The sequence below is a fragment of the Schistocerca cancellata genome, chromosome 4, assembly GCF_023864275.1.
Source record: "Schistocerca cancellata isolate TAMUIC-IGC-003103 chromosome 4, iqSchCanc2.1, whole genome shotgun sequence".
NCBI classification, from domain to species: domain Eukaryota; kingdom Metazoa; phylum Arthropoda; class Insecta; order Orthoptera; family Acrididae; genus Schistocerca; species Schistocerca cancellata.
Window position 1 is genome coordinate 55,343,113 of NC_064629.1, and position 12,161 is coordinate 55,355,273.

Genomic DNA, 12,161 nt, shown 5'->3' on the forward strand with positions numbered 1-12,161 from the left:
TGCAATGATGCATTACTGCAAGCTTCTCAGACATTTCCGCTGAAATGCTAGCATGTATGCAGCAGTTATTCCATACCAGACTGGAAGCGGGTCTTGCCACAGCCGGTGGTAATTTGAAACAGAAGTTATGATGCTCAGTTGTCTTGTTACTAGTCAGAATCCACATGATCATTGTATGCACTTATGTTAAGCTTTAGTATGTGCTATCACAGGTATTTTACAAGTGCTGGCGTAGGAACTTTTAAAAATATGATATCATGTAAATGACTCACTCTGGAATCCTGGAACAAACACCACTGACATTCTGATTTACTGTACTTTTAGTTTGTTAATGTCAGTAACATTCTTCCATTAAAAAAAGTGAATGTTTGCACAAAAAATACACTTTCTAAGTATTATTACAATCTGTTGACTGGCTAACAATATGAGACCCTGACTACCAATCCGTTTTGTGAAAACTGCACATAAATAACACTTTCCATTTCCACAATATTTGCTGTGCAAGTTTTAGATGATTTACACAGTTTATTTGGAGAAAAGATGCAAAACACATAAACACACATATAGAAATTGGACATACTTCCAGACCTCAAAAACCCTTCACCAAGGTTAACTTTGTTTTCAGAGATCAAGAAATGGAACACAGATATAGGCTTTATAGTGAAATTATTTTACTTTAAAATTCTAGCTTTCAATTTTTTGTAAATAATGCTCATAATTATTCTCTGTATTGTGACCTCATATATTATTTTGTCTAGTTTTGTGTCCAGATGGGTGTCATATAATGAAAACAAAGGTTCAGGATTTAATTCTAGGTTGATGTTAAGAACTTGGTTGTTGTTTATGTCTCAGTTATGCTAATACATTGTTGATTTGAAGTGGAATTATGATTACAGGTCCATGTTAAAATGGAATGTTTCCTATAATTAACTGTTCTCCTTATTTTCTTGCTGAAGGAATGCAAGAGTTTATTGCCTCCATTAATCTCTGTTATTTTTAAATTAATCTACTAGTTGACTTTGTTTTACTTTATTTTTCTCCTCAGCTCACAATATAACATGCATTTTCTGACCACTTATAAATTACATATATGAAGAATAAATTTCTCTCATGAATTATTTTGTGGTTCAAAATGAAATAAACTTTTTCTGATAACCAGACAGTTAAGATGCATTCTTTATCTTTGTTCTTCTTATAGATATACTTAAAGATTGAAGGTGTTGAAGAAAGTCTGAAACAGCAACTTATTAAGACGAGTACAAATATGTTGTCAATTCCAAGAATTTATGAGCTCTTAAAGGAATTAAAACCATCTCCTGTGCTCAAGCAAAGACAAGCTGTTCACATAGAAATAATTGCAAAAGTCCATGGTCGTGTGATATTCTGTACATATATCAATGATACAACATACCACCAACAGTTGGAAGGTAACTTTCTGTTTATTTTCTAAAAACTATTATTTTGAGGAACAGTTAAAAATATTAAATTGTATGTTAACATATTCAGATTTAATTGTCGCTTAATCATTGTAAGTAGTATGACTATGGTGATTCTAGCACACTTTGCTCTTAAATACAGGCTGAATCTTAAGATACCACTGATGTGGCAATCAAAGACGGCAGCCAATTTGCACATAAATGGGGTATTGAACTGTCACCCTCATCAATGATGTCATCTCCCTTATCAGTGATATATTCTATCATGTTTCTGACATCTTTAAAAAGAAAGAAAAGAAAAATGGCAGTCAGTATGTATCCACCATGTTCATTCTGAACAACTAGAATTACTTTAAAATAAGTAAGCTTCATCTGAATTGTGTAAAATAGTGGCATACTCCAAAACTATTGCCAGTACTATTATATTTCCAAAAAACTGCATAGGCTTCACCTGAACTGTGTAAAATGCTACCAGGCTCAATGATGTTTGTCAATACTACAGTATTTCACATAAGATTCCCTTGAATTACATTAAAGGGCACTTTATTCAAAAACTACAGTACCTGCAAAAATTACATCAACTATATCTGAACTGCATAAATTTCTGTTATTCCTGTCTCTTCCCTTCTCTCTGCTCTGTTTGTTTCAAACACTGTACTAAAACATAATGTATTTCCACATCTCTCTCCTCATCATCAGAAAATTTCATTTCTCAAAATACTGTACTGCCTCAGTAAATTTCCTCTCAATCTCTATCTCTGTTTAATGGTTACATCAATGAGACAGCAACATGATATTATACTACAAAGTGAATGAGACAGAAAAATCCTAACAAAAATACTATTGGGTTAAGTTTTATCTTTAAAAATTTCTTTACATATTTATACAATAAATCACATTCTCACATATACACTAAAATCACTGTGAACTTTGTCTTGCACCACAAATTGTTTGACATTTTATGCTGTCACACAAGTGGAAATAAACAAATTTAATCATCTTCAAACTTTTTAGCATATCATCTATTGCAAACAGTAGGCTGTAGCAACTTGAGTAAATATTTGAGACCAGACACCTCTAACCAATTAACCAAGTTTTTGCTGCTGTGGCTGCCTTAATATGATCAAAATGACAGTGATGCATTTTGTGGATGAACTGTATACAGTATGAATAATATATCTGTAATGTAACAGTCAACCACTTTGTTTTACTGAAACAGAAACAGTTCATTGTAATCAAAACACTCATATTCATCATACATGTCAAAAGCAACAAAGTGTTCAGAACCTGTAAAGCACTGCTTCTTGGGTAATTGTATTATTTTCATATTCACTTCTGAAAAAGCATTTGTATCATAGCCAAATCAATAAGTTTGTATGCAAGTAGTGAACGCTCTTGCAAATTAAATCCAGGGCCACAACAATATTCTTCTGAAAGCAAAGATTAACATCTCTTGGAGTTCCACTCAATGATACCCTATGAACAGGAACTGACTTCTTTTATTCACAGTTTTCTACTAGGCACAGGTGAAAAAAATTAGTTGTTTGTATGACTATTTTTGAAATTAATTGCATCCATTAGTTCATTGCACTACAATAAATCATTCACAATGTGCCAATGTTGAGCAAGGCAAGTTTACCATAACTGATACCCATTAATATTGATGCTGTATATATAGTTTGCAGTCGTTTAGATAAATCAGCACTAGCAGTCCAAATTTGCTGTCACCATGCCTTGCAATGAAAATTGGGTGCTGCTCTCCCTACTCAAATGCTGATTGTGTTTTAGTGTTTATTGTGTTTCTGTTCTCACTCAGGTGCTTCAAGTTCTACAGCATACAAAATGAAGATTCTCTGTTTCCTTGAATTACAATAAGTAACTAAAAATCAAAATAAAAATTTTATTTGTAAAAATAGTTTAGTGGATACAAGCTTACGTTTTCTGTCCATAAAGAAGAAGAAAGTGTTGAACAATGACAATGACTATGATGACATCAATGATGGTCCAGCAATGATAACATGCTACTTGCAGTGCCTTCTCTCCTTTAAACATACCTCCCTGCTGAGTCACCAGGTTGTGACAAGCCCTGTCACATCATTCATTGTGTTTTACTTCCCCATCATTTCAAAGGCAGATGTGTCCCTTAAGATATGCATATTCTGGTAACAGTAATGCAATCTCAACCAACACAAATGCATGTGCACTTCCAGATTTAAGAAACAGGAAACACAGTCTCAAATACATGTGTGCTTCAAGATAACTGTGTACAAGGGGAAACTCAAATTCACAGGTTATTTCTTCACCTCTGTGCTGTATATCGAACAAAAATTTTTACACTGGCCTTACAGCAATAACCTCAGTTTTGTGGTAAACATTAACTGCTGCTGTTTAACTCAAGGGGACATCATGATAAGCTGATGCCACATCTACCTCTACATGAATGCTCTGCAAACCACATTTAAGTGCCTGGCAGAGGGTTCATCAAACCATCTTCATAATTATTCCCTATTATTCCAATCTCATACAGCACACAGAAAAAAAAAAACACATATATGTTTCCGTACGAGCTCTGATTTCCCTTATTTTATTATGATGATCGTTTCTCCCTATGTAGGTCAGCATCAACAAAATATTTTCGCATTTGGAGGAGAAAGTTGGTAATTGAAATTTCATGAGAAGATACTGCCCTAATGAAAAATGCCTTTGTTTTAATGATGTCCACCCCAAGTCCTGTATCATTTCAGTGACACCCTCTCCCCTATTTTGTGATAATACAAAACATGGTCCCTTCTTTGAACTTTCTCTATGAACTCCATCAATCCTACCTGATAAATGTCCCACATCATGCAGCACTATTCTAAAAGAGGATGGACAAGCATAGTGTAGGCAATCTGTTTAGTAGATCTGTTCCATTTTCTAAGTGTCATGACAATAAACACAGTCTTTGGTTAGCCTTCCCCACAACATTTTCTGTGTGTTCCTAACAGTTTAAGTAGTTCATAATTGTAATTCCCAGGTATTTAGCTGAATTTACAGCCTTTACCTTTGACTAATTTATCATGTAACCAATGTTCAATGGATTCCTTTTAGCACTCATACAGATGACCTCACACTTGTCATTATTTAGGGTCAATTGCCAATTTTTGCGCCATACAGATATCTTTTCTAAATTGTTTTGCAATTTCTTTGATCTTCTGATGACTTTGCTAGTCAATAAATGAAAGCATCATCTGCAAACAACCTAAGACAACTGCTCAGATTGTCTTCTAGATCATTTATATAGATAAGGAACAGGAAAGGGCCTATGACACTACCTTGTGGAATGACAGAAATCACTTCTGTTTTATTCAATGACTTTCTGTCAGTTACTGCAAACTGTGAGATCTCTAAAAGGAAATCATGAATCCAGTCATATAACTGAGCACACAATTTTGCTACAAGCTGCTTGTATGGTACAGTGTCAAAATCCTTCTGGAAATCTAGAAATACAGAATCAATTTGAAATCCATTGTGAATAGCACTCAACACTTTGTGTGAGTAAAGAGCTAGTTGTGTTTCACAAGAATGATGTTTCCTATTGACTGTGTGTCAAAAGACCATTGTCTTCAAGGTAATTCATAATGTCTGAACACCAAACACAATATATGTTTCGAAGTCCTGCTGCATATTGACATTAATGATAGGGTATATAATTTAGTGGATTACTCCTAATATCTTTTTTGAATATTGGTGTGACCCGTACAACTTCCCAGTCTTTGGGTATGGATCTTCAGTTGAGCGAAAAGTTGTACATGACTGTTAAGTATGGGGCTATTGTATCAACATTTTCTGAAAGGAACCTAGTTAATATACAGTGTGGACTAAAAACTTGCTTTTGTTAAGTGATTTAAGTTGCTTCACTACTAGGAAGATATCTACTTCTACATTATTCATGTTGGCGGCTGTTCTTGATTCGAAGTCTGGAATATTTTCTTTGGATTCTTTGGTGGAGAAATTTTGAAAGGCTGTGTTTAGTAACTCTGCTTTCACAGCACTGTCACCCATAGTATTTCTATTGCTATCATGTAGAGAAAACATTGAGTGTGTCTTGCCACTACCAAACTTTACATGTGACCAGAATGTTGTTGGATTTTCTGCCAGGTTTTGAGTCAAAGTTTTGCTGTGGCACCTATTATAAGCATCTTGCACTGATATCTGTGCTAAATTTTGAGCTTCTGTAAAAGATCACAAGTCTTGGAGATTTTGCATCCATTTAAATTTGGCTGTCAAAACAACAGTAGGCATTGTCGTCCCTGAGAAGCAAAATGAAATATCCAATCCCACCAGCTCGACAGAGCATACCTCACACATCCACTCTGGTAAGAATCAGCTTACTGAGCTCTTAATATTGTCATTTTTATTCAGGCTTCATTTTAAGTTCTCCTTTTAAATTGAATACAATCCCTCACCATCCATTGCCATGACCCAGTGTGTGCTCTTTGATATGCAAAATCCCACACAATACTTAAGTGAACTGTTTACAAATTTGAGAAACACACTTTTTTGGCATGTCTTTCAACTAATTGACTGTTCTGATATGTAACTTCCCATTCTGAAATTGAATTTTTCACTTTATTATTTTTGAACACAGCCCATTTAAATGTAATGGAACAGAAAATCAAAAAGATTCATTGAGACAAACCATTAAAATGGAATGGGCCAGAATGCCATCCCCTTGTCAGATTGACCTAAGATTCAGAAAAACCTGGACCAGAAAGAATAACACACTAATAATATGTCCTATGCTCCAAACCTAGTCTCTATAAATGTCTTTAAAACCTCTTAAAACTAAAACCACAGAAAATTAACCACTTCAGTTTCATCTTTACACATCTTGTAACCTCCGTGACACATTACTCATTAAAGCCTGTACTATGGTAAGTAAGCGGGGTTCACCTTATGAGAAAGGATTTTTGTATAGATATTGACCTCGTGTACCTGAATGGTGGCAAATCAGACTTACACCCACTCTGTAATAACAATGATCTGTGAAGCAAGTTTGAAATGCTTTTGTTAAGTGATTTAAGTTGCTTCACTACTAGGAAGATATCTACTTCTACATTATTCATGTTGGCGGCTGTTCTTGATTTGAAGTCTGGAATATTTTCTTTGGATTCTTTGGTGGAGAAATTTTGAAAGGCTGTGTTTAGTAACTCTGCTTTCACAGCACTGTCACCCATAGTATTTCTATTGCTATCATGTAGAGAAAACATTGAGTGTCAGGATGGACCAAACGCAACACTGAAGATGCTACCAATTTGATAATAATATGGTCGCCAGCCTAATTAGGCATTAACTGAGTTTCTTCCCTGTACAAGTTGGTAGATATTCATGCAAAACAAGTAGTAACACTGCATAATATAGTAGAATTTTAGAACCAGAAAATCTATAGAACTGATAGTTTCATGTTCTGTACTGATATGGAAAAGCCATGAATACATAACACTACACTATAATGTATACTACAAAACTTTATACTGTCTATTAATCTGATTAAAATTGGGCATAGGTTACCCTAGAAATAGCACTTTCGTGCCACACACAAAATGTCAATTTTGATAAAGATAAAGCACTGATAAATTTTGACTTTTAGATTGACTTTAACTTTTGCTGGTCAAACCAATTTAGAACACTTCAGAATTCAAATGAATAAAAAAGAGGGGGGGGACCCTGAAACTGTTATGATCACTGTATTAAAAAAATGATTACTGGATTTATTATGCGTTCAAGATTTCCGGTATATAAGTTACTACTCTTTTCATCTTATTTACTGCTCATTTAAATACCTTTATATCTGTCTCGAAATAATTAAACTTCATTACTATATCAATATTAAAGTTATCTTTCAACTTTGTTAGACCTTCGTTATTCATTTACTGGTTCATTAACAAAACATTTCTTTAAACACCGCTCTAACATAGCTAGATCTGCAAATAATTATTATTAATACAAAATTTAATTTTTCATTTCGGGACACTCGGATTGCACAATATTTGGAAAGGATCCTGTCTAGGTTAGTTGTGAGGATAATTAAATTATGGGAAAGTTCTGGTAAAATTCAGGTTATTATTGCACAGTTCACTCTCTGATCCATAAGAATACAGTACTAAAAGTTTCAACCTGCTAGTATCAATGCAGCAGTTGGCGGGTGGCGAGATGATGAGGCACAGAGCACACACACAACCACAGCTATGGCTCTTGACCTATCAGCACTTTAAATCTTCTTAGCATCACAATACTTCTCCATTTAGTGCCTATGGAATTTTGCCATGCTGTGTGGGTGTTGGAACGGCATACCCAAGGCTCAGTGAAGCTATGTCTTCCAGGAGAGCCTCCTAGCTCCAGAAGGTGTTGCTCAAACCAGTGCCAAACTCCAACTACTACTGAGCCCAATGTGCCATGCATTTGCCACGTGCATTTTCCCGCGCTCGCCTGCCATCCACCTTTTACCACTCCCTTACAGACAGGGTATTCAGCCGAGGTATTGCATTCTACATATCCTAACACATTGCCTACATATGGATCAGACACACAGTTACCATTTTAAACATCTTACAACAGTTTCAACATTTGTTACAATTCAATTCTATTACAGTATTACTTGACAGTTGACATCAACATTAATATTCACATTGAAGCCTATTTACAGTTTTCTTAACATAGTGACATGAAACAAAAAAGAAATGAAATCAGAACATCAATTACACAAATGTATCGAAAAATCAGAAGAAAAAAATTACTTATATGTACAATATTACAGTGTCGTTGTTGTTACACATGCCAGTGTTTCCAGTAAATTTCACTAAGTGCAAATTTGATGGGAACACTGAACTTTGTATTTATCCAGGGGTTCTGAATCTTTGTGTGAATGAGCCATCATAAAATTTTATTTATATCACAAAACTTCCTTTTACTGACATTATATAGGTCTATACCTTTTAATATATCGAGAACATTTACCTATCATTTACTTAAGTGCCTTTGGCACAGTCCAACCTCTTATCACAATATGATTTAAATAGCAAATTACTTATCATTATTAAATTTCTCAGAGAAATAAAATCAAAATCTGGAACACAAACACTTAATTACAAAGCATATACAAATACCTATATACAGTATAAAACAATTTGTTGCTGCTTGCATTGAATGGCAGTCCATTTCCTTATTTACTAATAAACACACAGTACTATTTAGAAAATTCACTACACATATTTGCTGCCTATTATTCAGATTTGGACAGTCCATTTTGCCTCACTTTATCACATCACCTGTAACACACTTACAATTCTCCTTTCACTATTTATCTACCCTCTTTGGTGTTTGGCAGTCCTTTATACACTCCTGGAAATGGAAAAAAGAACACATTGACACCGGTGTGTCAGACCCACCATACTTGCTCCGGACACTGCGAGAGGGCTGTACAAGCAATGATCACACGCACGGCACAGCGGACACACCAGGAACCGCGGTGTTCGCCGTTGAATGGCGCTAGCTGCGCAGCATTTGTGCACCGCCGCCGTCAGTGTCAGCCAGTTTGCCGTGGCATACGGAGCTCCATCGCAGTCTTTAACACTGGTAGCATGCCGCGACAGCGTGGACGTGAACCGTATGTGCAGTTGACGGACTTTGAGCGAGGGCGTGTAGTGGGCATGTGGGAGGCCGGGTGGACGTACTGCCGAATTGCTCAACACGTGGGGCGTGAGGTCTCCACAGTACATCGATGTTGTCGCCAGTGGTCGGCGGAAGGTGCACGTGCCCGTCGACCTGGGACTGGACCGCAGCGACGCACGGATGCACGCCAAGACCGTAGGATCCTACGCAGTGCCGTAGGGGACCGCACCACCACTTCCCAGCAAATTAGGGACACTGTTGCTCCTGGGGTATCGGCGAGGACCATTCGCAACCGTCTCCATGAAGCTGGGCTACGGTCCCGCACACCGTTAGGCCGTCTTCTGCTCACGCCCCAACATCGTGCAGCCCGCCTCCAGTGGTGTCGCGACAGGCATGAACGGAGGGACGAATGGAGACGTGTCATCTTCAGCGATGAGAGTCGCTTCTGCCTTGGTGCCAATGATGGTCGTATGCGTGTTTGGCGCCGTGCAGATGAGCGCCACAATCAGGACTGCATACGACCAAGGCACACAGGGCCAACACCCGGCATCATGGTGTGGGGAGCGATCTCCTACACTGGCCGTACACCACTGGTGATCGTCGAGGGGACACTGAATAGTGCACGGTACATCCAAACCGTCATCGAACCCATCGTTCTACCATTCCTAGACCGGCAAGGGAACTTGCTGTTCCAACAGGACAATGCACGTCCACATGTATCCCGTGCCACCCAACGTGCTCTAGAAGGTGTAAGTCAACTACCGTGGCCAGCAAGATCTCCAGATCTCTCCCCCATTGAGCATGTATGGGACTGGATGAAGTGTCGTCTCACGCGGTCTGCACGTCCAGCATGAACGCTGGTCCAACTGAGGCGCCAGGTGGAAATGGCATGGCAAGCCGTTCCACAGGACTACATCCAGCATCTTTACGATCGTCTCCATGGGAGAATAGCAGCCTGCATTGCTGCGAAAGGTGGATATACACTGTACTAGTGCCGACATTGTGCATGCTCTTTTGCCTGTGTCTATGTGCCTGTGGTTCTGTCAGTGTGATCATGTGATGTATCTGACCCCAGGAATGTGTCAATAAAGTTTCCCCTTCCTGGGACAATGAATTCACGGTGTTCTTATTTCTATTTCCAGGAGTGTATAATGACTCACATACTGCCCACTTTGGTTTTTGGCAGTCCCATCTTTTATTTGGCTTGCAGCATTTATCTTTTCTTTTCAGCCCTTTTTTCCATACACCTTTACATTCATAGTACATTTGGTAATCTGAAACTTACATAAGTACATTAGCACACTGACAATGGTATACATACATTTACAAATACTTGTTACATTTAGAATAAAATAATTTCATCATTAGATACAGCACATTTACTGCAGATTGCTTTCTGAGTATACTTAGGTCACTCACTCCTAGGAACATACAGTTTCAGGTCCACAACGTTTCTTACACCTAAAGGTCTCTTGGATTTTGGGTAGATCAGGTAGTAAGCATTATTGTGTGGAATGTTCTGTATTATATATGGTCCATTATAAATATATTTAAATTTGGAAATTTCATGGTTCAGTTCACTAGATTTTTTGTGGGTTTTTTAAAAGAACATAATCCCCAATTTTAAATTTTGAAACTTTCAAGTTTTTATCATGTCTTTTAGATCTAGATTCAGCTTTTTGCTTTGCCCTTTTTCTGACTAATTATTTCTTTTGACTCAACCCCAAGCTTGTACCAGGTGGAAACTCTGATTATTCCTCAATTAAACTTTTACTTCTGCTGCCTAACAAAATTTCTTCCGGTGGGAACCCAGTAGACTCATGATGTAACTTGTTCATGACATTCTCAAAGTCCGATATAAATCTGCCCCAGGCTCTAAATCATGTCCCTTCCTGTTTTTTGTCCACAATGCACCTTGGTCAACTGTGACATTGTCCCAATATACATTTGTGACCTATGAACCATTTCTATCTGGTGGCTTTCTCGGTTTCTGGAGTTCAAAATCTTTGTTTACTTGAACTCTTTGCAAAATACACACTGCGTCGTCAGGTGGCTCTTTCTTTCTGGGTTCAGTCTCAACATCTGGGTTTTGCTTTGAAGCTTTGTTATCAGTAGGTACAATATCACAATTAGCTGTATTACCATTATTTTCTCTAGTACCAAAATACTTGTCATCTGAACTATCGTCAGAATCCAACCATTCTGGATCACTTTCAGGTTCCAACATAAAAGCTTTTCTGAGACAGGCATTAAGTTTTTCCTCTGCATTTTCATCAGGCTTTGATTTTAACCCAATATCCTCTTTTGGCAAAACGACCTCATTATCAGCTTTACTCACATCCACTGTTACTTCATATTTAGTGTAATCCTCATGAACTTCAGTTACTCATAGGTTACACAGTTACTCATAGGTACCTGCCCCTTCCCCATGGTGCCTTTCGGTAACAGCTTGTACTGTTGGTGGATCATTAACAGAGGTTACTTCCTCGTCAATGCTTAGGTGGGGTTCACAAACATGTGTTCTGAGCTGATTACTCTGTGTTTTAAGCTGCTCGTCAATGTGTGTTTTAAGCTGACTGATCTGTTTACTGACTTGTTTTTGAAGCTGATCATTCTGTCCTGCAATTTGTTTGGTTAATCATTCAAATAAGTCATTCATGCTTAAAATTTTCACACTGTCTTGTTCTATGGAATCGGTGCTTTCGGATCCTACTTCAAAATTTTCTTTCGGTTCTTTTTCATCAGTGGTGAATCAAACATGTCAGTGGATTTGTTCACATACCCACTATCATCTACAAAGTCATCCTCTACTTCCTGTTTTATTCCTTGCTGTGTTCAAGGCAATCTTGACATTTCAATCTGTTCGTTAACATATTCGTGGTATTGTATGTATGCCAATTGTCTACCGCTAATGCCATCTGTTATCTGGCCGCGTGAACTCCTGTCATTGCCAGCCGAATGTTCCATTACGCTTGGCACATCTACTGTGTTTATGTTTTTGTCCATACCAAATGCAAGTTACACCTCACTACCGTACTTGACTTTCACTGCTATTTACTTTACTGAATATTA

At 37.4% G+C, this 12,161-nt stretch overlaps 1 protein-coding gene across 1 annotated transcript in view; it reads left to right on the forward strand.

The window, feature by feature from the left end:
• The window catches only part of LOC126183224 (uncharacterized), a 679,892-nt gene that overhangs the window by 341,967 nt on the left and 325,764 nt on the right, over positions 1-12,161 (forward strand). Inside the window, exon 12 of the mRNA XM_049925008.1 lies at positions 1,199-1,427. Coding sequence (XP_049780965.1) covers positions 1,199-1,427 — 229 coding nt within the window. The remainder of the gene's footprint in view (positions 1-1,198; positions 1,428-12,161) is intronic.